This window comes from Cuculus canorus, chromosome 6 (genome assembly GCF_017976375.1).
Source record: "Cuculus canorus isolate bCucCan1 chromosome 6, bCucCan1.pri, whole genome shotgun sequence".
NCBI classification, from domain to species: domain Eukaryota; kingdom Metazoa; phylum Chordata; class Aves; order Cuculiformes; family Cuculidae; genus Cuculus; species Cuculus canorus.
Window position 1 is genome coordinate 70,783 of NC_071406.1, and position 27,848 is coordinate 98,630.

Genomic DNA, 27,848 nt, shown 5'->3' on the forward strand with positions numbered 1-27,848 from the left:
TACAACCTACCCAACCACTCGGCACATCCCCAAGATCCTCACTGCCTCTGGCTCACACGCCAGCCTGAGCTCTGTCTGCTCAGCAGCACCCCAGCTGCCCTGCCCACCTGAGATTAATCCTTGGGCACTCTCTTCCTGTGTGTATCTGGCCACTGGAATATCACCCATAAGACCATGCCCTTTATTCTCTGGAAACAGCTTTTCTAACGGTTTTCAAATGTGACCACGTGTTACTGCAAGTGTGTTGTGAGATCCCCGCAGTACCCAAGTAAAGGTACACGTCTTTGAACACACAAGCAAGTCTGTAGATTTGTTCTTCATTTTGTGTTATGGCAAAAAAACCCACATCCGTAACTGGAAAACCACTTGTTTTCTTCTCATAGCTCACAAATACTCATGAGGTAAGCTCACTGCAGTAAGAGCCCTCGTCTGGGTGAATCCACCAATCTTGTGGCAACGCACCATTATCTGCCAAGGTTTTCCACTGGCTTTCCTGACAAGTCCAAAAGGAGAATTACATGGCCTTACCACTTGCAAAGCTCCTCATTATAAGCATTCTGTAACCATGTACCAGTTGCAGCTTCTTTAGGATATAAGTATGATTTAAGAGATGAGCTGAGGGTCTCTGTGGAACAGTTGTGCCAGGGACATTAGAGGGAGCCCCCCTAGGAATTCACAGTGGCACAGAGCAACACCTTTGTGCTCATCAACCCCACAGCTCTTAACTAGCACCAGGATGAGATCAGGCACTCAGCTCCACCACAGCTTAGTCCCATCAGCGTGATGCCACCCACACCTGGATCTGTCACTGGCCTCACTGAGGATCAGGCACACCTGGGAACAACTAGAACCAGCAACAGCTGTGGCCATTCCTTTAATCTCAAAGCCAGGGAAAGGGAATATGATGCAGGCATAAGACGGCATCAGTGCACAAGACAAATGCATGCTTGCACAGACACTGGCATAAACATCTGTGTGCTTTGGGCTGACACAGACACACTTGCACAGATCCATGAGGCAGGTGCTCCCACAGACAAAGATTTTGGACAGGTACATGCAAGAGAACAGATTCTGGCTGCTCCCAAACTCCACCCTTCTAAAGCTGGGAGAGCCTGGGTTGCTAGGCAGAGCCCCCTCAGGCAGGCAGCTGGAGCTGGCGGCAGCAATCTTCCAAACTGCTACATCTAGGCCCACTGCTCCTCACTGATGACAGCACATCACTCTTGCATATTCATGTTGGAGCACAACAAGACTGCAGGACAACACAGTGACAGTTCACTTAAATCAAATCTATATGTGGAACTGCAGCTACTCACGCTGCTTACCTCCATGGAATGCTATTTGTTGCAAGGTCTGAAAAGAAACTCTATAATATCCCTCAAGGAATGTTTATTAGGCTGTCAGAGGCCATGCTTGTGCCTCAATGTATGGAGTGCTGATGAAATAGCACCTGCTTCACTATAAGATGTTTTATTAAACTATACTAACTAACTCAAAGGATTAAACATTTAACTTGTATTATAAACCTGAATTCACTTTCTTCAGAAATGAGTTAGAAACATTTTCGCAAATGCCTGGACTGTCACTTTCCCAACGAGTGTCTGATAGAGAGCAGTATCTCACCTAACTGCTGGAATGATACTTCCAGGTGTTGGCACCGAGTACATAACACCAAAGGTTACCAGAACGAGCAGAGAAACATGCACTCCTTAGCATTCCGTTTTCTTTCAAGTCTTACAGATGACAGGCCATCTCACATAAAGCTAGCCAGCCACACAAGTTCACTTCAGCTAAGGCACATCCATTCCTCCACACAAGTCATTTTACATACTGTAACAATGAACTGAACTCAAGGTACGTCAACATACTGCACCGAAGATACACTGCTACTGCAGCAATTAAAGCTAACAAATATTTACAGTGAATACAGTTCCAATGTATGTATGACAATTTATTGTACCACCATTCATATAAAGCATTTCAATCCAAAATGGTCAGAAACAATCTTAAATATCTGCATAAGAATTTACAAACATTAATAAAGATATACTGCAGACTACAGCCTTCCAGGTGTTCGCGTGTGAGTTCTGGTAGGTATCCATGTTCAAATAAAATGGACAATACCAGCAGGGATGCATACTTCCATTGCCTTTATTTATAAAGAACTGACAACACTAGAAAACACATTGATAACCAGTGCTTTGAACAGTGAAGGTGGGAATCTAAAAAAGTCTGATTAAACTAAACAACCTTAGGTCTTTATCAAGTTGCATATCTGCCAGGAATGCTGAGATGCAAGAGTTTAAACCTGCAATATCCCATAAAGGAACAGCCATGGAATATCAAATATAATCTCAGATTTCCAAACCAGTACATAAAAAAGCCATCACTAAGTATTAGAAGACCACTGCAATTTCTTATTGCTTTTTGAGTTAAATAACAATCTTCAAATAAACCAAACCCCAAACGATCACTACCATATCCTTCTCATCCTCCTGTTCGGTCAATAACACTGGAAGCAATCAGTTATTATATGGTGCAGCAACAGAGGCATTAAAAAAACCCAAACGAAACCTATGTAGGTACATGGACACCCCCACCCTCCCTGCCCGCCCTCACCCCAAAACCCACGATAATCACTGAGTGCCGGCAGAGGAGCAAAACTCAATAGACAAAACCAGAAACCTGACTACAGTAGGAAGGAAACAAAAAGGAAGGTACAGCTTCCTTAAATATCCAAAATCTGATGTTTTCCAAAACAAAGCACATCACCCTCATTCTTTAAAGAGGGAAACTGCTTTATATGTGTCTAATCCTCACACATGCCAAGTAGTCCTCAAGTCCATTGAGCTCCACTGCGCAGCAGTTGAGTTTGAGTTCAACAATGCTTCAAAAACTACAGTAATATTCAATGCGCTTTTTACTAAGGAGAGGAAAAAAACAAATGCACGTTGATGCTGTTCTTGCCAGTTCAGTGTTTCTGCAGCAATTCCATGTTTCTCCTGCAGCATGGGAAGTTCTACCAGCATCATTCTTCTGAGTCGTCCTCAGAGGCTGTTGGAACAACACAGCGTGATCAGAAGCCTTGACAAAGATCGGAGAAGTTAGAGCACTTTAACACAAGCAGTGGAAATACAGGTAATTAGCTAATATTCAATAGCAGACTGTAATACCCACCCAAAGCTTGTGTAATTACAGAGCTTAATTTTGAAATGCATCTCACGCCTGAAAGATACAGCATTTTCAAGTTCAAACTCGACATTACAGAATGCAGTGTCCTCCTGCTGTTCTTCCTCAAAATAAAAGGAAGGAAACTTATTTACGCCAGAGATTCAACTTTTAGGTAGTGTGTGGCTAATTCCAACAGTAGTCAGAGGAGAACATATTCAATCCATGACAGCAGCATCCACCACAAGGGAAAGAAATGACTCACCAAGTTAACAATTTGGATACTAAAACACCTAGAAAGGCTCAGCAGTCTAAACAAACAGAAAGACCCTGAAAAACTGTATACACGTATGTTGCTCAATGCAATTAAGTCAAGCCTACTCAGAAGCTCCCCTGTCTCCACCTCCATTCTTTCAGCATATGCACAATGAACATAAAGCCCACATATGCATTGGATTTTGTTGTTGCAAGGCAAATTCAAAGACAAAAACAGACTGGTCAGCTATGACTTAGAAAGTCAGTACACTCATTTCCAATAAGTCAACTTGTCCATAACAGCAAAGTAATCTGTCCTCTTAGGCAAACTCTGCTGTCAATAAAATATTTACACTTGGGTAACTCATTCCATCTCTGAACACAGACAGAAGAAAGATCTTTCCTCAATTCTAGATCTTGAAAGAAAAATGTAACTAAAGTGGCAACAATAAGAAATCTACAACTCCATTTCCTCACCTCCATGTTAGATCAAGACTGAATCAATCAGATTAAACTACTGTGCCAAGTGGGACTCTTGAATTTTACTCTAATAAGGATGCACATGACTTAGGAACAAAATTCGAACTCAAGTCCACCTTTGCTCTGAATGCAGAAATAATACTCTGCTCCTTGGGCTGGAACTTACAGGCACAGACCATTCCTTATCAGATTCCAAATACATCCTGTGGACTGAAAATTCTTATACAAACTTTGAACACTGACAGATATTCACATGCAAAATATTAAAAAAAAAAAAAAAAAAAAAAAAAGGGTAGATGAACAACCCTTCTACTGCCTGTTCATCTTGCCCAGAAATACTGCTTAGGATAAATCTAGCAGAAGCTGGCATATCGTCTTGAATTTAAGCACACTGAAGAAGACTTTAGGTGAAAAGTAGGCCAGTCCTCGGACAAAGCTGACAAATTCCATTCCTGAACCGGATAGGTCTGATCTAGGAACACTGACAACCAAAAAGTGTGCGTGGGTAGAAAAAAAGAAAGGGGAGAAGAGGGCAAAAAAATGAAAAGGGAATGAGGAAATGGCAAGGGAAGTCTGGTTATTAAGTACAGTGAAATTCAACTTTAAATGTTTCTTTTCTTGTAGGACTCACGTGAAAGGCTACAGCTTAAAGACCACCACCATCTCCAAGACTATGTACAACTGGAATTACAGTACCCAAACTGTAACTAGTGAGGAATCTTATTGACAGCAGAAAACACTTCTGTTGTCTAAATAACTCTGTGCTGTTGGGAAATTAATCATGGAGAATTAAAACACGTTCCCCCTCAGAATAATTCTACTGATAAACAAAAAAAGCACTGCTGGGTAAAGTGAAATTGTCAGTAATTCAGTTTGGTATTGCGAATCTTGGCATGGAGGATTGTACTCATTTAACTGTGAGTTCATCTAACAGGAGGGGAGGGGGAGAGGGGAAGCACCTACTTTCAATATCTTCCACATGTGCCTGAAGAGATCTTGCAAGGTTAATAAACTAGAAACAAGGCAGAGAGAAAGTAGTTTAAAAGTTGCAAAGTTATTTGCAGAAATCTGCAACAAGTTAGCAAGTTTTCTTCACTTTTTCCATCCCAAAGTTTGGTCCCAGATGTCGGTTATCCTAACCCATTCATCCAACTTACAGAAATCAATGTGAAATTTAATATAAATGACCACATGTTAAACTTCAAATTGCTACTGCCCAGTTATTTCAGCTTCCACTCTATGTCAAATGTTTCTGGTAGCAGTTAGCGGCATCATCTTCGCGTTCTACAGTCTGTAAAACATCAGTTTTGAAAGCAGCACACACAAATAAGTGCCAATTTTATGAAAACCATTCCTAGAAACCATAATGCAGAAAAAACGTGGTGTGTAAGGACCACGTTAGTTGGATCCATCTCATTTACTTCACAACTAATGTGGCAAACCAGAGCCCTTTGACTGAATGAGGTTAATGAAAAAAAATGTGTAAATACACTGAAGATTTTACCTGTGAACTAAAAGTTTCAAAGCAGGATTACTATTAGGTAATGGTGGCAGTTTAATTAGAACTATGTGGGATCAAAACACAAAGCCAAAATCCCTAGGGATACAAGTTTCTCAAGCAAATTTGAAAGTCTCAGCAAAGCTCTTTTTTTGTCAGCGACCACCTTCATCAGTGCTTCAGCAACAGCCCAGATGTTGGGACGCAGCAAACAAATATTAGACAAGAATATAAGCCTCAGTTGTAGGCTGAGTATCAAACAGCCACTGGTGCTCTTATCACTTTAAATGAAGCGTCACACAACAGTGTAATGCCATTGGATGAAAATTCAGTAAAAACATCTTATTTCTGCAGTCCACTCAGGCTAACAATCTGTGCTGGTACTGGCTGCTACTACGTTACCTGACAGTTCCACCTCTACACTTGCAGCAGAGAACAATGGACGTTGCACATGTGGATTGTAGAATACAAACACTAATTAGATGTGTGTGGAAAAGAGGCCCACTGTTCTAATACAGGAAAGAGATGATAGCACAGTCCTGTCCCCAGCCCAACGGCCCTGTACCTGCTAGTACCCATTCCAGCAAGGATTGGAAAAGCTCAATATTGCCAATTCTTTGTATGGAATTTAAATATAAAACCAGCTTTTCAGGAGCTTGGTCAACAAAGAGCACTGATTCATTACCTAGTGCCAAATAAACATGTCAGATACAAGATTTCTAAGTGAGTCACTATGCAGAAACAGCTTTGTGTGATGCTCTTACTGGTAAAATGCATACTTGCTGCATTTCTGAGCCAAGACATGTAAGTGACAAGACTCCAGTCCAACATAACCAATAAGAGTTTTGACCAATGCCCAAAAGCCATCCTATACCGATTCCTCTCAGAACTGAACGTTTACCTGCATGTTTGGACAGAACCCAGCAGACTTCGGACCTTTACAGTGTGAACTGTCATAGTGAGAAAATCAAACAAATAAGGTAGTACAACATTCTCAATTGCTCGTTTTGTACAATAGGAGAGTAACCTTGCAGTTTTGCATAAATTCTCAGCAATTATGACACGACACATGCACAGCAATGAATTACCAACAACCCTGACAACAATGCTTTTGCTACACAGTAACTGCAATACAGTCATACCTTAAATGTCAGATCAAATTTGGCATCACTGCATTGACAAACCCAGACCATTTTGGACCTACATTTGTTAAGTAAGCATGCTTCTTGGGTATCTAGCTCCTAGATGGCTCGAGGTAACAACCTAGTTCTCCGCAGGAGCAATTCCTGCCACAAAAATCACTGCATACTTACACTGACACGGGTGCCAGCCTCACTTGCCGTTCCTAGCATATCAGAAAAGCGCTGCTCGCACAAGTGTAACAACACTACAAGGTAGAGACCAGAGCTGATGAATTCATAGTCCGCCTTAAAGGAGATCAAAAGAAACATTCAAACTGTCAGTAGCGTGCCTGCAGACGCGATACAGGTAGTAGAACTAGAATTAAATTTTACTGGAAACATCATATATTCGATCTCTAGTTGTTACAAGAGAGTTAGGGAAATGTAATATCCAAAAGTTCTAATTACTGAGAAGCTGTTTATAGTTCTGGTTCTTCCCACCCATCCCAGATCTACCATGCTACCCTTGCAGATAAACGGGAAGTGCTCTACAAACAAAAACTCAAGTCAGCATGATTAGTTCACAAAAAGGAATCAGAGAACGAGAGCATTAAACCACGCTGTAAAATAAAAACACCACACTTTGCTGTTTTTCTCAGTGGTCCCAACACTGTAGTACAGAAAGCCAAAAGAAAGAACTTTATCATGTCATATATTTTTGGAGAAATTATTTTCCCTGTGAAAATAAAGAAAGATCTTCAAAATACTATTGCTGACCATTTAGAGTCAGTTCTTTAGGAAGAAGTTTCAGAACTCTTGTTTAAATCAACGCACAGTGACTGTAACCAACAATCAGTGGTGCTAAAGCATAAGATGGTGACACTCTTGAGAACGCTTTTTCAGAGTCTGGCCCAAGCAATAGAACTAGAGCACTGGGGTAAGAGCTTACTCCAAACAAGAAAACTAGATGTTGATGTTTGGCCCCAAAACCAGCATCACGTGGTATTTTCTTTCCACTTCTGAGGTGGACATACTTCATAAATCTTTCCCTACTCACAGACCAAAGTCCAGAGTATAAGGCAAACCCTCTGAATAAAGTTCATGACATTAAAATCAGCTATTATTTTTAAATACTACACAATCCAGTAGTTGTAAAATAACGTATTTTATGTAACAGCAGTAATACTAATGAGCCTCTAATTATTTTTAATATAGGAAAGGACACAAAGGAACAGCAGGAAGCTGTCAGAAACGGTTAGGTTCTACCACTCCAGTGAAACAGAAAAGGCTTTTAATGTTTTTCTGCTTAGGTGTGCTACAAAGCAGCTAAAAGCAAAGAAAACTAATGTCTTAATGTGAAATTAAATCTCATTGTATTAGTATTCCCAATGTACTTATGCGGCAGAGATGCTGGAGTGCAGAATTAGATGACAACAGCTCAGCTACAGGAAGCACAGCTGGAAGACACAATTTGTCTGAATATTGAGGAGCAAAATCTGTCTCATGCTGACATGGCTTTACTTGTAAAACAGCCCTTCTGAAAGGAGACGTATTTTCCCTGTCTAAAGAGCATCTGCCTGCCCAGCACGAAACCAACACTTACCAAACGAGGCAAAATATACTAACTTGTTCGTTTGCATGCGCCCTATAGAGCTCATGAACATCAAAGTCTTCCAGGTTGAGATGCAGCTTCTCCTTGCACAGTTCACATGTTGTTACTGCTTCCAGGGAAGAACCTGGAGGAGAAGGGCAGGTGGGAAGTCAGTGTCAAGCTACAACAATCTACGACACAGGATGCGACAAAAACATTACCATCCTTGGCTTTACTGTGCAGAGGAAGGTCAGAAGAAAAGAAAGCCCCCACTACAAACATAATGACTACCTGCTACTGTTAGAATTTAAATGCCATAGAAGGTTTATGCTCTGTCCAGCTTCATATATTTTGCCTCATGTTCATTCTGGACACCATATGCCTCTTACGGAAAGTCTGGCAGAAAAATTACGGTTTGAATTCTGCAGTGTAATCCAAATGCACACAAAAGTAATGTTAAATATACTGGAATAGCTTAGTTATCGCTGGAGTAACATTTTGTTTTCAAGTACCAGTTTAAAACAAGCTTCTTCACAAGCAACAAGATGAACAAAGTGAGTTTATGGTGGATTTACATCTTGTACAGTTGAATACTTCAGATTAATCTCTCCTACAGGCTGAGGCTTCTAACACATCCTACTCTGATGTGGGTCCTCTGACAGACTATAAAAGTAAGCAGATGCTAGCACCTTCCCTTGGCAAAAAGTATTCCATGATCTTCGTGTCTTCTACTAAGCCACCTACTTTAACTCTTCAAACTACTACAGATAATCATAGAATAGTTCAGGTTGGAAGGGACCACCCTGCCATCGTCAGGGACACGTCCCACTAGATCCGGCTCCTTATTACAAAAACATTTGTACAGTGTGCAACTTCTGAGGTGTCTCTTCTATATGCAGAAGATTCTATATGCACTTTGAAGTTATTTTTTGAACAAGCAGTTTTAACTGCTTAGGACAGGAGTTAGTATCTTAAAAACAACGATTTAAGTACAACAGGAAAACATTTCTGGATTTTCAAGCTCCTATCCCTCTGCCACAGTTAGCCTGACTATAGAAGTCTTAACAGAATCAGCTGCATGAGGAAGGGAGGGAGGGGAGCAAACTCATCAAAAGCAACTAAGTAGCACTAAAGCCATACTTCTGCTGTTGTATTTTGTCTAATGTCTTAGCAGACAATCCCAAAAACGTAATTGCCCAAATGACAACTACAATTCTTGGAACTACTCACAAGAAGCTGCACAGACAAACACTAAGCCTGGAAGTGCCACAGTGCCACTTGTCTCAAACTGCCCATTTTTCAAATAAGCACTTTAATATCAGTAGGAGTAACCCTCCCGAGAAGCCTCGCAGTGTAACTGGACGTCTGCCTTGGCCTACAATCTGTGTTACCTGAATTGATCTTGGACTGCAGCCATTTTTTCATGCACTCCTGGTGAACATACTGCAGGCTTCCAGTGCACTTGCACGGCGCTATGAGGAGGTTGTCAGAACTCGCAGAGGACAGCTGACAGATTCTGCACAAGTCACCCTCTTCATCATCAGAATCTTCTAAAAGCAGGCTGAACAGGACGAAACATCAACAAACACATGATGCATCTCATGTAAGACTTTTTGTAACAACAATTTCATTCATCGAACTGTTCTCAAACCTATGAGGATTAAAACAGGTTTCTCTAAAGACAAAAGCGACAATGCAGGCAACAGGGGACTGAAATGCCACTCAGAAGCAAAGTTTCCTTTTAAAATCTTGGTTACAGAAAAAACCCTCATGTTAAGTCAGTTACATTTTATTATCTCAAAATAACATACTAATTTACCTCTCTTTAATTTTCTGGAGTCTTTCTGGATCTCTTGAAGGTGGTATTTTAGACTTGCCACTTTCTTGTCCATCAGACTGATTCCAGCCAGAGGGAATAATATCTACAGTTATCATAAGATTGTCAGACAGACTGCTTCCTAATGTTGGAGGCACTGCAAAGCGAAAGAGAGAACCAGGCAGAATTCTAGAACTTCTCCTACTGTGGGCTGAATCTGGTGGGGAGGCAGTAGCTGTAGGAATATCAGGTACTGCAGGTGTTGGTGGTCTGCTAACAGAAGCCCGAGGAGGGCTCCCTGGTGCTTCAAGAGATGACTCCTCACCTGACTCTCTTCTTCTGAAGATATGTTGAGATCTAGCACTTGTATCAGAGGTAGTGATCCTTGCAGATTCATCTCTTCCTTCTCTTCTTCTTCTGGAAAAGAGAGGCGTACATCTGTTCCTCAAAGATGATGACAACCAGGATCCTGTGCTCCTACCTTCAGAGTCCGGTCTGTAACTTTCCCCGTCTGAATCAGAATTATGGTTTTGTGAAACTCCTGATAAACCCCATCTTCGTCTAAGAAAACTAAATCCCTGAGAAGCTTCAGGTGCCTGAAGTCCTGGAACTTCTGGAGTTGCAGCTCCATTACTGCTTGACAGAGTAGAAGCTTGAACTCTTGGGACCACTGTTGACTCTTCAGAGCCTAACGATCTTGTATGCAACGAGTCTTGACTAGACCTTCGAGAGAAAAACGTGGATGACATACTGGATGCCAAACGAGACAGAAGCTGTCTGGTTGTGCGCCTCCCTTCGCTGTCAGCTGCAGGCTCATTCGATGGCCTCTGGGAAGATAAAACCCTTTCAGAACCACTTGAGGAAGGAGTTCCATCTCTAATGGCAGTAAGAGAAAATGCTGGCTGCATGCTCCTCTGGGGAGATTCCAATTCATTTCTCCTTTGTCTTGAAGAATAACTGGATCTTGAAGAGCTCATGGTAGAGTCTCTGTTGAAAAAGGATGGCTGGTCATCAGAAGGCAACTGACGGTTCATGGATGTGTTCAGCCTCAAAGTGCTTAATGAGCTCTCTTTCGGTCTTGCTCCCTCTGCATATGAAGAGACAGGCCTCTCCGGAAGATCTGTTCCAGAAAAGCACAAGAAAGTACTATAACAAGATGTGCTCTGTAACATTCCAGAGGGATAACTCTAAAGTGTAAATGCAGAAGGTCAGAATTTCACGATCCTTACTCAAAACTTTTTCAAGTTTGGCAAGTAGATTACAGAGCAGTATCAAGTTTAAATTTACATGGAGATTTCTCAAGTTAAACTGAAACCTAGACTGGTTTCAGCCTGGTAAATCCATCTGGAATCTAACACCCTCAACATCTTCAGGTTATCATGTTTCTTACATGTGAATATGAAAATTCTGACCTTCTGTCAGACATTACAGAACCACTGCATCTGAACCATAAACAGCGAACTATATACAACACTATTTATAAAGGTCCATTCTGCCTGTAGAGAAAGACAGGTTAATCAAAATTTCAGCAACGTCACAGACACCAGAAACAAATGCCTGGATATATCCAGGGAAGTTCCCCACCTATTACATGCTACCCTCATTCTTTGCATCGTAAGAGCGTGAAGAACTGCAGTCACAAACACTATTTAAGGGCAGCACAAAGTTATTGACCTTGGCTAACAGAAACTGGATAGTATGAGTTGGATGTGTATTTTACTGTAATAGTTTTCAACCAAGAACTCAAAAATGAAAGGAAAACCCTAGAAACACTGTAATCCACTGCTCCAGCCCAAAAGGGTTATCCAGCTATCACTCTTATCAAAGAAATGCAAAAAAGTCAGTTTGAATGTTCAGCTATGCAACTGTCTTAAGCACAATCAGACTTCACCATTCTGGATTAGCAATCTCAACTGCCCTCCCAATTACCTATTGGCAATTACGTAACTATCACCACACAGTTGTGTCTTCCCCTGCTTTTCAAATGTACATTTGATAACCCAATGCTTCCCAGTGGCCAGCAGGGTGAGGGACAGCATTCTGATCTCTGCTCCACTCTAGCAAGACCCCAGGGCCTGCAGCCGGGCATCCAGCTCTGGAGTCCTCAGCATAGGAAAGTCATGGACCTGTTGGAGCAGATCCAGAGGAGGCCACAAAGATGACCCAAGGGCTGGAGCACCTCCTATACGAAGGCAGGCTGGGAGAGTTGGGAGTTGCTCAGGCTGGAGAAGAGAAGGCTCCAGGGAGACTCGACTGCAGCCTTTCAGTACTTAAAAGGGGCTTGTAAGAAAGATGGGGGCAGACTTTTTGCCAAGGCCTGTTGTGACAGGGCAAGGAGAAATGGTTTAAACTAAGAAGACAGACTGACATTAGATAAGAAAGAAACGGCTTTTATGGTGAGGGTGGTTAAACACTGGCACTGGTTGCTCAGAGAGGTGGTGGAAGCCCCATTCCTGGAAACATTCAAGACCAGGACGGTCAGAGCTCTGAACAATCTGACTGAGCTGGAGATGTCCCTGCCCACAGGATGGGCTGCTGGACTGGATGGGCTTCAAAGGTCCCTTCCAACCCAAACCGTTCTGTGATTCTTACAAGCATACTTTCTGTAAATACTGTGTAAGTACCTCAACATCCTGAGAACTGTACTGTAGCTGAGGTAGTTAACATGACACGAACCAGCGGAGAAGACCAACAGCAGCTTGTCTCCTTCCTGAAATGGATAGATCTGGGGTGTGGGGGGAAGCAGGAGAAGGAGGAAGTAACTGAAGCCTGTTAACCCCATAAAAAGGGAAGCTTCTTCAATATTTTAACAACTGAACAAGCACAAGGTAGATTAAGGTAGGAGGCAGAAGCTCTCTCTATGTATTCTCTAATTGAAAACTTTTGTGTTCGCAGTTTTGGTGGCGTTTTGTTTTGGTTTTTTAACAGGTTCCACATCGCAATCACCATTTATTGTGGAATCTGAGGTTTACGTATCCAGCAGAGTCTAACTACAGAAACATCTGCACAGATGCCAAACATCTGCCACATGGGTTTGATTACAGGGAACACAGTTGGGAGCTATTCATAGCACTGAACAATAGCACAACTGCTAAAAATGCAGCACAGAGCAAGGCTGTTCACCCATCCTATTCTCCCACTAGGCTCTCCCAGGTGAGCTCCAGCTGTCCATCTAGTAAAGAAACGTAGAGCGCGAGGACAATCAAAACTTATTCTTCTGGTAAAGGCTAGATTGCAGGATGAAATCTGGAACTATTTTTTTTTTTTCTGCTTATCTTTTGTACTTGTAAACATGGTAATTCTAGAACTGCTGCACTGTACAATACCCCAAAGGGTCTGGTAAAAGGCGGCAGTTCGAGGATGACCATGAGCTTCCCCTGAGACACCTCTAAAGGCCATAACACTGAACAGAAGGTGAAAATGACAGTGCAGAAGTTGGCACTAGTCCCAGCAGTTACCATGGAACAAACCTCTTGCCTTATGTAAACAGCGTGTTTATTCCATTTCGTATTCCATGGCCTAGCAGTTCTCACTAATAACCACTCAAGAATCCAAACAGAAAAAGACATCATCATACAGGCACCTTCATTAAAGTCCTTTCCTGAGTCAAATAAACATTATTTCTTTCCCATATCTAAATACAAAGAGATCTTAAGATGAATAGGAAGAAAAGAGGCTCACTGATTTATTCACACAGTTACAGTGGCAAACACCAGTACCATTTTCTCATGGCTGAATGCACCCACAAGATGGTCCACTGACAAACCCTTTGGTGGTCTAGCCAACGCACAGAATGTGGTCAACCAACCTCATTTAAAAGGACACCTTAATATCTGGCTTTCTGTTTTGAAGAAAATACTAAAAGCACATGTGAAGAAACTGACAGGCACACAGCCTATGGGTTTAAGAGCTTCCAGCTGTACGATACATACATGTTGAAGATGAAAAGTCACTGTTTCTGTAGCTGTGATCCACCAGGTCATTAACAGACAGATCTGTTCTTCTCTCTAACTCTCTTCGCTCTCTCACCAGTTCGCTTCCCAGAGAGCCAAGTGTCACTGATGAAGATCTAGGAATCCTACTGTACCTCCAAGAGGAATCTAGGAAAAAAAAAATTAAATGAGGACCCTATTTCTGTAATAATTTAAAAATCCATGAAAGCCAGCACTTAGGCATGCACTCTGGTTTTACTATATCAAGGGTGAGTTTAGCAACATCACTAAGCTGATGGCGTAGCCAGCTGCCAACACAAAGCCAAAAGCAGCACTCTGCGGATGCGGGCATTTATTTCATCTTGCAGTGAGTTAGTGCTGAAAGCTGAGCCAAAAAGAAGTGATGATACTTCTCTTAAGAGCCAGACCTATTAACACTCATACAGGACAGGAGGAGGAAGAGAAACATCTTCCTTTCTAACGGCAGTAGTTATTAAATAAGCTTCACAACATGGCAAACCACCAGCCTAAGACTCACTAAATGCTGCAATTCTAATAAGCTGCTTAAATGCTCCTAGAATTCATGTCCCAGAAAGACAGCTCAAGCTTAAATGCAGCTTCACCACAACTTTAAGAACGCTGGCTAATACTGTTCTTGCTCATATTGCGAAGTAAACCACTGCAGTTTAAAATGGGGTCTTGTTTTTTTGCTAACAGCTCCAACAACTAAATCAGGAACTAGACATACTTCAGCTGTGAACAAAACTCTTGTTCCAAAAAAAGGTGTTTTTCAAGGCCTCTGAAAAATCCACCTTGACTTCCTTTTTCTGCTACCTTATAAATCCAAGTTTGAGCATTTATCCATCAGCAGTGTGATGACCAAACAGTCTAGAAATGGAGACACACGCAGTCCTAGACCATAATGAGAAATGTTCATGGTGGTCACTTTATTAAAGATAAGAAAGCATCATCAGTACTGTGTTTTGAGCAAGAATTATTAACTTCTATGCGGATAGCTGTGTGGTTCCATAAAGGGATATAAAAAGAACACTGTTCCACAAACACAGGAGTAATCTGAATGGATTCAATGGTCTGTTTCAAAATGGTTTAAAAATATTTTCAGTTTAGGTTTTTGACCATTGTTTCCTGACCTTCAGACTTTTGTATTACTTATCTTGCATCTATCCAAGTATTGCACACTTATTTACAGCTTTAACAAAAATCTTGTGGATTCCTGGAAGAGCTCCTAGCGTACAGCGTGTATATTTGACTCGCCTACCAAACGAGTTCCAGCCCTGCCCAAAAGGAACACTTCCCTCTCTGACCCCAAACAGTAGCGTTCCAACCAGCCTCAACATCGTGCTTCCTGAAACACGGAGCTAAGCAAGGTAAAGATTTCCTTTTTGCTGTCCCTGGCACACAGGTTTACCAACACAACTTGATTAACGAAATAACAGTAGCTGCACTCATTCCTTCCCTGAAATCTTAACCAATTCAGACACACTTGAGCCTCGAAGTTCAGCTTTACTGCAAATGGAATAGGTACAGATAATAATTTTGAAATGACCCAAGTACAGTGTGTTTTCATGAGACCATGTTAACAGCACTCTCAGTACTTTGGATACTGCTTCCAGCGTGAACATACTCTTCTGCTCAGCACAGGTTTTTAATACGCAAGAATAATGAAAGCACAATATTTCAAAGCATGTCTTTTAACACTTCATAAAACCTGACCTTACTATGCAGATAATGTTCACATAACTCATCTCTCGTAACCAGCCTCTCACCTGAAAAGGCAGCCAAGCCGCTATTTCTCACAGAAGAGGTAGATGTACAAGAGAGCTTGGGTCTCTTTGAATCACTGTCTCGCTGCTGGCTATGTAGTCTTGAGTATGCTCCCTGAGTTCTCTCAGACTCAACGTAACACCCAGATGTAAAATGAGAGGAAGACGTAGACTGAAACATTAAAAAATTAAGACACCATTATTTCAGATGAAATGAACAAAAGTGTGCATCACATAATACTCACAAAAACGTTAAAGAGTAACTTTAGGATGCAAAGCCTTTTTATTTAAAAATAAGGTAGGATTTATGTTTGTGCTCTTGATCTATATTCCCAGGTTCACAAAAGACAGTCCTACCAACACAAGCCCATTTCTATCACCCTATCACCATCAGTGTTATTTTCCTTTACAGACAGATGTGGCTTACAAAGGTAAAAGATACGCCTGACATTTAAGAGGCTATAAACAGTTTTGCTGTCCAGAAATGTCCAAAACTGATCAGCTTCAGCATTTAACTGTTGAACTAATCCAGCCTACTTTTCACCAACCTAAAATATCGCTGGCTCTAGCTTCTAATAAGTGGTTTAGACCAGACATATGCTTATTACATTGAGCTCAAGCGCCACTGGAGCAGTTCAGAGTAAAGAATGGGCACAAAACAATTTTTGTAGTGTAAAACACTGAAATAAAACAGTTTTCAGAAACTGGTACTAATTAAAAAAATGGGGATCACCTATGAAGTTGTTAGTCTGGTTACTCACAGCTAAGGCATTTTCTCTTAAAAAAGTTCTGATTTTGTTTGGGTTTTTTTTATTGTTTTATTTTTAGGTTTTGGTTTGGTTTTTTTAAGTATTAAAAACTTAAGGTCAATCTAAAAGCTCAATTGAGCTATTTGTCCTCCCAGAAGGTATCTACAACCAAGATCATTTAAGGATCAAATTATAGATTACATCATATTTGTGCTTTATTTGTATGTTGTCGTGGCTTTTACTAAGCTTATGTCACTACTTTTTACTCTTTAAAACTAAGAAGTATCTGAGTACTTCTCTTATCCCATCATAACAGACAGATGGGGAAGACACAGAAACTAACATCACAAACCAAGTACAAAGCCAGGTTAATTTCCCTCATGAATCATCTGTTTAACACATAACTTATCTTTTAATCATTTGCTACTTGATAAATGGAACTTTCAGAGCACCTGCTGCAACGTTCACTTGCATTAGAACTTAAGAGAAAAACTAAACTTAATGAGAAAAACAAGTACCGTTTTGAAAACTCAACATCCCAACTCAACTGGATAGGTAGGCCTCTTACAACCACAAGCTACATCCGCATTCCAACCCTATGAGACGCATCTACAGTGACCCCCCCCCCAAGGCCAGTACATCCACACCAGTTCCTCCCTCCTCCTCACTTATCTGTGTCTCCTCCTTTCAATCACACTAAGAAAACTAACACAGACTGAAGGTGCCAGCCCCCTCAAGTACCTCTCAAGCAGAATTTTCACTTACTATCTTCCTAACAAGCATCTTCAGTTTTCTGCTCTTCCCATCTTAATATTTTTGCTGCAATTGCAAGTGTTGTATTGTCATTCCACTGTGCATAAGCCCACAAAAGCAGCCAATGACTTTATTTCTGGGGTTATGAAGACACCTGGAGCCCCGCTGAGAGAAGCTGCTAAGGACCTCAGCTGAGTGACAGTTCAGCCTCCACCCCTTTCCAGTGTGCCATAAGCAGCACATTGAGTCAGACCGAGAACTGCTCCTCCACCAACAAGCTTTCTAAAGCAGGGTTTCAAGAACATGAATTCTGTGCTAACGCACACAGCTGGGCATCCCCTCCACCCCGCCTTGAGAAATACCTGAGAAACAAATAAGGTATAAAAACCATAAAATTTACTCATAGGACTAAAGCATGTGTGAGATTTCTGATCACCCCCTCCTATTTTCTTTTCTAATGGATACCTGCAGAGACACTCTCACCAAAATTTATTTATTAACTATTAGTAAAACTAATCTGTATCGGAGACAAGAAATAATGTTCCATTGTTGGACACTATATATATATATACACAAATTATATATATATATATACACGTTGTTAAAATATTGCACAGTTGAATTTTAAAGTAGGGTAAGCAATAATCCTTAGACCACTTACAGTGAGAAAGTATGTGACTGTACTCAACTAGTCAGATAAGAGACAGGAAACAGATAAAAAAGCAGAAAAGCAGTTCAAACTGCCTGGTATTTACAAGACCTTGACGCAGAGCCCAAAGAGCACGTGCAGCCAGGAAAGGTGTTATGAGAAGAGGGAACAGTGTCAGAATCGCTGTCAGCATGGGACAAATAAGTTGGCACTCAGCCTGCTCATGCGCTGGCCATACAAGCAGTAGGTGATGTTGCTAACCCTTTTTGCAGTTCCTGAGAGGAAGATAAAAGGAGCTGGGCTGGACGGGTCAGCTTGAGAAGGAATACCTGCACATCTTATTACCAAGGGGATGCCTGGGAAGGTGCAGGACCTATCGACTCTGACTGTCCAAGCACCATGCTCCATCTCCTTCTACTGCTCAGTGATTGACACCAATCACAAACCAGCAAGTTTATAAGTTTTAATATAGGCATAATAGGTTAAGGTATAATAGTGTATTTGAACAAAAAAGCATATTTAACTGTGATTTAGTGGTCCTGTCTTTGCACACTGGTATCTATAAATGAACTTAATACAATACCCATTATTACTTTTATCCTCCAAATAATTTCTTAACACTGCTATCTTCTTGCTTCCTTACACAATGACCTAATAAAATCTTTAGCAGCATTTCAATGAGCCCCTGCCAGCAGCTTTCCTGAGGGGAAAGGCAGAGGTAAGACCTTGATTTTTATTTTAAGAAGTGTTAGACATTAGCAATTCTCACCAATCTGCTTCGGCTTCCCAAAAATCTTCCAGAATGTGGATGATCAAGTGTCCCTGAGTAGTGAGTTGGAGAGGACGTTGCAAGCTTCCAAGGAGTTTCATGGGTGATTCTTTCTCCAATGCCCCAGTCTCTACTGGAACTGTTCAATACACTGGATTCCTGAAGAACAACGTGCTTGTCATACGCATCTTATAACTCAAAATGAACTCAGTATATGATTTGAATATTGAAAATACAGGGAAGTAGAGATAACATGGAACATTCACGAAAAACATTAATGGCTACCCAAGAAGAAATGGAACAGGTTTATGAGAGAAACACTGGCAAAAGGAAAGGTTTGTTGTTTTTAATTACTTTCTAGCAATCATCAGCTTCTTTATCTATCTTCTCATTTAGCTGTGGACAATAAAAAGCTGAACTGTAAGGCTTTTGAGGCATTACCCCAACTTTGGATACTCCAGCAGCAGGGAAGAATTGAGGACCTCACTTTGAAGTGTTAAGTAAAATAAGCCACACCGTAGAAGAGTATCCATGGCAGCAGAAGTGCCATAGCAGGAGTGGCTTTTTGGCTACTAAAGCAAGCCATCTGTCTTGTCCTGGTCATTAGTTTTAATACAGGGAAGAGTGGACGCAAAAATGGGGGTGGGAAGGTAAATCATGGTTTGGGCCTACTAACAGGTAAGTATTTTTACATAAGAGGCATGATGTGTCCTAGTGAAATAGATGGGACAACAAATGTGAACTATGTCATTGAGTTATTATTCCTTAAAAAAATACCACCCTACTGCAAATTACACAATATCTTCTGAATCTTGAACACTTCCCTTGTACCACGGCTGAAGTTGTTTATTTCTCTGCTGTCTATTCTAATAATCCATCATAGCACTATTGGTAAGGAAGGCTGCAAATTAGTCATTATTAATTCCAATTACACCTCATGCAAGCAACAAAAATGCATTCCCATTTTTCACTGCAGAATTGAAGATTGTGATTCTCTAAGTCTCTTATAAACCACTCATATTTACGACCACCACAAAACAGCAAACACCACTGTGTACAAACCCACTTTGGGCTTAAGAAATAAAGTAAATAACCACTTTAGTAGCCAGTTTCAGACATTGTGCAAAGATACCAAATCCACAGTTTGGAGGCACAAAACAGTCTCCAAACAAGCACTGTTTGCTATATGACTTCAGAACAAAGCATTCCCATTATTTGTCTGCAGGACAGTGAACCGTAGATGTTCTTTTTGTGTTCTCTCTTCCAAGATACTCGGGAGCTATCACCTTTCTTTACCTTAGCTACACTGGCATGTGGCAAATTTCTAACTGTCAAACTGGGAACATTTTAAAGACAAGGATGCCTATCTCTAAGAGAACCTCCGGGATGAGATTCTATACTACTAGGCTCAAAGAATTTCAAAGAACAGACAAAAATCAAGGAAAGACGTTGCAATTTCATTTGGTCCACAGAATAATCATTGAAATTAGTAAAATTAATAGAGATAACAGAAACCCAACCATTTTGTTACAGCTAAGCAGAGTTTGCAAGTGATCATTTGTCCATCCTCTTTCTATGAGCTACTAATAGTACAATTACAATTGTTTCTGTCACTCTTTCTTTCTATTGCTAGTTACAGCATTAGGATTTAAAAACCTGAAGAAATATTCATGCTTATCATGCTCACAAGCAAAATTAAACCTGAAAATAAAGTATCAGCAGGTAAGTTTCCTCATTTCTCAGCCTCAGTAGGACTCGCCACGTTTCTGAATTATTTCATATACAAATAATCTGCTCATGGACACAAGATTACACGTTGTATACAGAAGTAAAGCTCTCCGAAAATGTTCTTTATAAGAGTCATACCTGCAGCCTTAACCAATCTCGAAACATCTACCTTTTTCTCCAGCTCTTAAGAGTCTCAGGATCCGAGAATTCAATCTTATTTTAAGTGTCTTGATCACCACAGTAAAATACTTAGTTCAAGGACACCACACTCACACCAGCACAGCGCAGGAAGCCAGCTCACTGAACCACACCATCTACTGTCCTAATGCCAACACGGCTTTTGGTGGCTGCGGCACATCTGCACTGCGCTTGTTTCTTGGAAAGATGTCCCAAGGCCAAAATAGAAAGAAGAATAGCAACATACTGGGTATCAAAAAAGTGGCTGTAAGAGAAAGTAGATGATCAAGCACGATGTCGTGAAAGTGCAACCTAATGACTATATCTGAAAAGAAAAAAAAAAATCCATTTGCCTTTTTCCTTCAATTCAGCTTAAAACTATTCAACATCCCTCATCAGAACTTAACTACTAAAGCATTACAAAAGGTATCCTATTCTTACTGTCAATTTTCAGTAGCAAATAACTTTGATAAGGAAAACATTCAAAACTGCTTTATACCTTACACTTAACCCTCCCACTCCACTAAAACCACCCACAAACTTCCACTCCTCACAAAATGGTTAAAAAAGCTGTACCATAAAGCACAGGATTTTTTTCTCATACCATCACACCAATTTGATTTTTTTATTGTAAGTCACCTAGAAACCATGCTATGTCAAATGCATCAGATTAGCTTACAATTAACCTGACTGTTAGGCCGACAAGCAGAGGGCACTACCCAGACTGATCTCAAAAGTATATGACATAAGAATTCATTTCTATGCAAAAAACAATGAAGGGGAAGGACAACAAGCTTACACAATAGAAATCTTTTAATTTTTTAGCCCCAGTCAAAACCAACTACTCAACGTTTGACTGATATGCCTCTAAAGTTTTTTGAGCTAAGCTATAACCAAATATGGCCTCCAGCTGCAGAAATGACTTCATATTAAAAAAACAAGTCTCCAAGTTCCCTTTCCTCTAAATACTGAAAGCACTACTGACAGTCAGACACGTTTTCTTCTAAATAAAAATTCTTCCAGATTATTTGGAACTGAAGCAACTCTTAATATTTTAAGGTAGGCTTCTGTATCAATTAATAAAGCAAAAACACCTTGCCCATTCCATTCCTACCTGGCTGGACTTTATCTTATTGAGACCATTAGTTTCTTCTTGCCACTATTAACCTGCAGGCAACATGGAACTCGCTCCTACCAGCTCTGTAAGCACCAAAGGCCAGTCAAGAGAGGGAGCCTCCCTGTGCTTTTATGACTAAGCACTAGTCTCACATAGCAAGCTTTCAGATTGCCTTCTATGAATGCAAGTGAGAAGAAGGGATACAACAATCTTCTACATACTTATTTTCTCCTAACTGGGAACTGTTATAAAGATCATTCCTCAGATCAGAAGTGCTTTGCTCAACAGCACGTAACTCTTGTTAAAATCTCACAACAGCGGTAACACATCTAACTTCACGGCACCAGTCCAGCTCAAGACTCATCTGCTGATCAACAGCTTCTACTGTGACATATAGTCTGTGCGGGACCATAATAATCCCACTCTTTTGTAGGGATTTATCTGATGTGGTTCATGCAGAGCCAACAGCTCTATACAACTTTTCTAAGGAAAAAAACCAACTTTTAAAGGTGCAGCTACAAGTAAAAGCAGGTAAAGATGGCAAACCCAGAACTACCGGTTCATGCTGCAGAATATCATCACTGGCCTGGTTAGTAAACCCTTGCATTTTAGAATTAATCTTGGGGTTTGTTCACAAACAAGATGTCAGCGGTTTAGAGTTTTTCTTAGTGTAAAACAGACAGCATAGTAAATGATACTTTACAGAAAGACACAAAACGTTACCTGGTATCCAGATTCTAATCTCCGTGAAGATTCTCTTGCACTATATCCACCAACCAAGCTGTTTCCAGACGATGTTCTGGATCCTACTGAAGAGCTGGAGGCCTGAACAGATATCCTTCGAGGGATTCTTGAGGGTTTTGACTCCATTCTTTTTATGCTGTAGAAGATATACCACTTATTTTTTTCTTTTAGAAGCAGGGACCTACATGCAAAACACGCACAAGTTATTCTGAGTGCATCATAAAATGACTCGCACACACAAATATTTATACAGTGCTTTGGTCTGACTGTGCATCAGTAAGATGGGAAAAGGAGTTGTTACCCTAGCTTGGGTAAACCCTGCTTTACATGTCCTCGCATCCCATGGTAGAAAAACAGAAACATAGCCCCTTCTGCCATTTTTATTATTAAATACCTTTATATTCTTGCTACTATATTACAAGTGAGATTCCCTTAAGAACTCTGCAGAATTAGCATTAACACCAAATGAGCCAGGAGTCAGGGAAAAAGGCCCCAGATTCCCTAAATACACTTCTTATATTTTTGTTAACTAGACGCATCTCAACACTTGCAAAAGATAGGCTCAGATTTATTGCTCAGAGTCAAAACTATGAAACTTCACCCTCCTGTCAAAAAAAAACATTTGCAGTCTACCTGCCTGAGAGAAATACTTAGCCTCTCCAAATTCTCATGAAAATTAGTGTATACAAGAGCACATGCTGTCTTATACGTATATATAAATTTACCTGTGAGTTGCTAGTGTTTATTTGCTCTTTTGTTATTTCTAGCATTTCAGAAGAAATGCTGGTGCCTTTCCTGCATGAGACAACTCTGTAGCCATGGTGTGCTTGACAGGCTATCTGGACATAACATTGATCCAATCCTCCAGATAGACAGCTAACTGGTTTGCCAACATTCCTAGACTCTTCCTCCTCAGGGGGGTACAGGAAGAATTAGACCACAAAAGGAAGCTCTTAAATAAAAAAAAGAAAAATCTCCAAAAGAACTGTTGTATCCTCAGTGGTGTGGGAAGAGCAGCAAAATAACGAACAACCCTAAACCAGATGGCCAAAAACTCCAAAGGCACAAGGTGATTTGCAGAAGTAATATATGCTGTTTTATTTAACCACTTAATTGTGGCCTAACCTTCCAAAAATGGGAATAAACTGTATTACATGTCATGCCCATCAGTAACCCAGGCTGTGAAAGAAGGCTGCTGCATCAGCTAGGTGCACCTCACATCTGGTGGCAGTAAATATGAGTTCACATACTAAAGACATTTAATCTCAGCTGAAAGCAATGCTGCATTACATTTTCTACCTGGTAAGGACTAGTTTGTACAGAACTCCACTAATCAAACAGTTGGACAACTGCATCATCACTTTTGTGATGGATCATTTCCTCAACAGAAGTGTCTTTAACCACTGCTGTGGTGCAAGTTCAGTTGCTGGTGTTAGGATACAAGTCACAACAAGAAGCAGCGCAGTGCTCAAACTTGCCAGTACGAATTCGGAGGGTTCTTTTCCAATTTGGAATAAAAAATTATAACACAAAGCACAACAATTTTAAGACAACATTTACATTTGTGTACTAAGAAGCTTCAGGGTTTTATCATGGAGAAGCACACCAGCTTCCAGACCACACTTCAGGCATTAGCAACCCATTCGCTTTTGCCAGAGAACCCACCAGCTAAACAAGATCCATTCAGGAATCTGAAATTCTCACTTTTCTAAATTTGGATTAGGAACCTGAAATCATGAACTCATTAGGCTTCCCAGACCACATTTAAACTCCTAAGTAAATATTGAGCAATGTATGCAGTTCCCAACGCCCTAAACACAGCTGTATTGATAAGAATGTTCTAAGTATGTTCCAAAGTGCAGAACACTGTCAAATGAGGAAGTTTAAACAAAATTCAATAAGGACAAATTAATAATCTAAGATACACTACTTCAAGTGGATTATTCGTGCAATGAAATGCAAGAATTGTACTTCCTCATGTTTGTAACATTAGATGGAACACTGTAATGATGGTTAATTTCAGCTTTAGAGTAACCTGCCATCACATGCACTGCAAGTCTCGTGTTTGTCTGAAGCTGTGCTGAGTGAGGCAAAGTCACCATTCAAGCTGCCAACTGTGCAATTAAATTAACGTCACTGGCAGGGTGTACGCTGGACAAGACAGCTGTGGGCATGGCTTATCTCCCTCTTACCCTGATGCAAACTGTAAGGGACAGACACATGGAATAATGGATTCAATTCTGTACTGTGATGGACTTGACAAAGAGTATCAGCATCATAATTTTTGTTACGGATCATTCTGCTTCTGGATCACTTTGCTTCAGAAAGGTGTGCGACCAGATGAATTAAATAACACAGATAAAGTCAGACACAGACACGTAAAACAAGCAAAGGTTCTAGAATAGGGGATGCAAGCATGTACTGATAGAAATTAATGACGAACAGGGGGAGGGACAGAAGATACTGTAAGAACTTCAAGATTAAATTAGAGATCATCTAACACTCATAAAAATGCTTAGGCACCACCCACAGAACAGACAAAATAGGGGCGGAAGGCTGTGGACAACAGAGCCAACTACCACTAGAAGCTGAAACAGTTCAAGATTAGCAAATTGCTTCCAGAAACGTACAAAAAAAGGCACAAGACTAATTTTCTCCTCTAGCCGCAACCCCAAGAGGACAATCTTGTCCATCAACTTAATCTTGGAAATGAGCACAGAGTGTCATTTCAACCTGAATATGTCAGGATGATACCACCTATACAGTATTTTTCTTCTACAAGTAAAGACATCTTGCAGAAACTACACGCAAAAAATGTGCTAAAACAAGATAAAGGCAGCACATTAAAAAAGGCAAAATTTAACATGTCAATTTATGCATACATGTTATGATTAATTTCTTTAACTCAACCACCCATTTTTTTCTGCAGCCCTGGCCTCACCCAGCAAATGAGAAGGATCCACTATAAAGATGAATCAGAGTTGTGTAAGAACTGGCATTTGACAAGAGGAACCCTGCCTTGTTCGGTGCAGAGGTGGAAAGGTACTGGAAAAAAGGTCTTATGGTCCAGGTAAAGAACTTCTGCTTGAGAAAAATAGATTTTAGGGACTTAGATTCAGGGGCATGAAGCATGTAATTAATTCAATCAGCTTTTAAAAACCACTACAAAAGAACTCTTCAATTTCTGGGCATTCATCATGAAATTCACTTGGAATACAACTAGCAGAAGTCATAAAAGCATGTATATGCAACTGAAGTTAATGGAGCCATGACTTGAAGAGACAGACAAAACTAGATACAAGGCATCTCAACCTTGGTAATCAACATATCTCCAATATTCTCCTTTTTTTCTTTTCCCCTTTTTTTCCCTTTCTTTAAGAGTTCCTTGAAAACCATTTTAAGTACTGTACTTTGGAAGCTTGAGAAGCAACTGCCTTCATAGTTGGCCTGAAGACACACAATACACATGTAAGGCTTATGCTCGTCACGGTAACACAGCAAGGGGGTCACAGCAAACATGCTAAGCTACCACAGAACACAGGACAGAGTGAGACAGTGCCCTCAATTTAAAAAAATCATATTATTAAAGCCACAATAATACTTGACTACAAAGGGAATGTTGTGTTTTTATAGGATACTTCAGAATGAGAATGGTTCCCTTTTACAGTATCAGCATCTTAAGTTTTTTTTTAGACGAGCACAAAGACGCTCAAATTAAAACCTCAAGCATTTTGCTTATCCACACAGGAATTCAACAAATCCCAAGTGGCAATTAATATGCCATAATGAGCTGCATAATGACAAAGCAGTCACCTCAATTTAGACAGGAGTTATTGAGGTCAACAAATATTGAAATGACTTCTCCAAGGAACAGCTGAAAAAAAACCAAAACCAACAAACCAAACCCTAAGTCATGTTGCAGTCCAAACCGATTTTAAAGCCTGTTGTTGCCAAAAAGGGAAGGAAGACCTCATTCAAATGTGACACGTGCCATGTTCTTCATCAAGCCACCTCCACACGATATCCTGGCAATACACACTTCTGGCCTCACTGTCATGCTGACACTACTCACATTGGTATCCAACACCAGAGAAATGGGAAAGGGAAGAGCAGGGTGAGAAGCACTCTTCTTACCAAAGCAACAGATCTCATCAGCCCGGGCCATATTACACAACTTAGCAACCAAAACCTCATGGAAAAATCTAGAAACAACTGTCCTGTCTCCTGGAATAAGGGCTACGTGTGATGCCTCTCCAGACTTGGTATCGAACCAGGTTCTGAAATCAGACTTTAAATTTAAAGTTGTACCTGGGAAACAGACGACCAGCTTGTAACAGGAGGTGGAGTGGAACAGCCTATTTTGAGTACACAGCTCAAATGTCCTGCCCTTCTTGATGGGTCATCCCTCTAACAACATTATAGAAGATGAACTAGACCTAACATAGCCACAGATAGAGATAATGTGAAATAAAAGATCCAAGAGGCCTTTGCAGGAAAGTAGCGTCATCTCAAAAGGTAAGGATAACACAAACAGCAAATATTTCAAATCAGAACCTCTTGTCACCCCTCTCCTCTGCTGACCACCTTGGCTGAGAAACGAGGGGCAATTTGAGGTAGTCATCTCTACTATCATGGGAAGCCCTCCCGAGGTTCCACGCTTTCTACTCACAGCTCAAAGCATTCTTGCACCCTCAGTCACAAAGAAGCACATGCCTCACTCCCAGAGGATAAATTCAGGTTTTCTTTGTTGGCCCAACACGGTGACACTTTGCCTAGGGCTTGAGCTTTTCTGTCCGCAGGTTTCCGTACGGTCTGACGCACCGCTGTCGGCGAGACCTCCTTCAAAGCAAGTGGGGATCACTCAATGTTTACTCAAAATCACGTTTTCGTGACAAACAAGATGGAGTTCAGGGGCAATTCTCTCTGCGCAGTTCTTTGTTCGGGGTATTTTCTCTGCCTTCAACCAAGGAAGGGTCACAACGAGCTCCGGACCCCCGTGAGGGGGAGACCTCCCCCGCGGCGAGGCGAGAGCGCGGCCGGGACTCGGCCCCGCGGGGGCAGCAGGAACGGGAACGGCAGCGCCCAGGGCGGGGGGGACAGGAACGGCAGTCTGAGGCGGGGGGGGGGGGGGGGCGGGGGCGGTAACGGCAGTCGGGGGGGGGAGGATGGGGGACGGGGGACGGGAACGGCAGCGCCCCCCGTCCGGCCCTGGGCCCCGAGGGCGGAGGGGGCGGCCCCGCGGGTGCCGCACGGCCCGGCCAGGCCCCGCGCAGCGAAGGGCGGAGGAGACAAAATGGCTGCCCCGATCCCGGGGCGGAGCCGCCCCTGCCCTGAACGGCCCGTGCTCCCCCATACTCACCGCGGGTGCGGTCCCCACGGGCGGCCAACCGGCAGCGCAGGGGCCGAGCAGCGCCGCGGCCGCTCCTAGCCGCCTGCCTCGCCCCGCACACAATGGCGGCAGCGCGGGGCGGCGCCGCGGACACCCAGCCCCGCGCGGCCCCGCTCTCGCGAGAGCGG

The 27,848-nt window shown here is 41.5% G+C and overlaps 1 protein-coding gene across 4 annotated transcripts; it reads right to left on the reverse strand.

Annotated features, from left to right (window-relative positions):
* Positions 1-2,889: 2,889 nt before the first annotated feature.
* On the reverse strand, positions 2,890-27,848 carry MARCHF7 (membrane associated ring-CH-type finger 7). Of its 4 annotated transcripts, XR_008450353.1 has the most exons (13): positions 27,691-27,848; positions 27,001-27,170; positions 22,311-22,512; positions 18,566-18,724; positions 15,649-15,817; positions 13,862-14,029; positions 9,933-11,049; positions 9,505-9,674; positions 8,149-8,258; positions 6,715-6,828; positions 6,303-6,351; positions 4,867-4,915; positions 3,007-3,054 (listed from the first exon to the last, which is right to left on the reverse strand). XR_008450353.1 is itself a non-coding variant. In XM_054069704.1 (12 exons), exons 3-12 carry the CDS (start codon positions 22,455-22,457, stop codon positions 3,029-3,031), a joined length of 2,229 nt encoding a protein of 742 aa, XP_053925679.1. In that variant the 5' UTR covers positions 22,458-22,512; positions 27,001-27,170; positions 27,691-27,848; the 3' UTR covers positions 2,890-3,028. The 4 variants fall into 4 exon arrangements, 1 of the variants encoding a protein (XP_053925679.1); XM_054069704.1 differs by lacking the exon at positions 6,303-6,351 and having other exon boundaries at positions 2,890-3,054; XR_008450354.1 differs by lacking the exon at positions 6,303-6,351 and having other exon boundaries at positions 2,963-3,054; positions 8,126-8,258.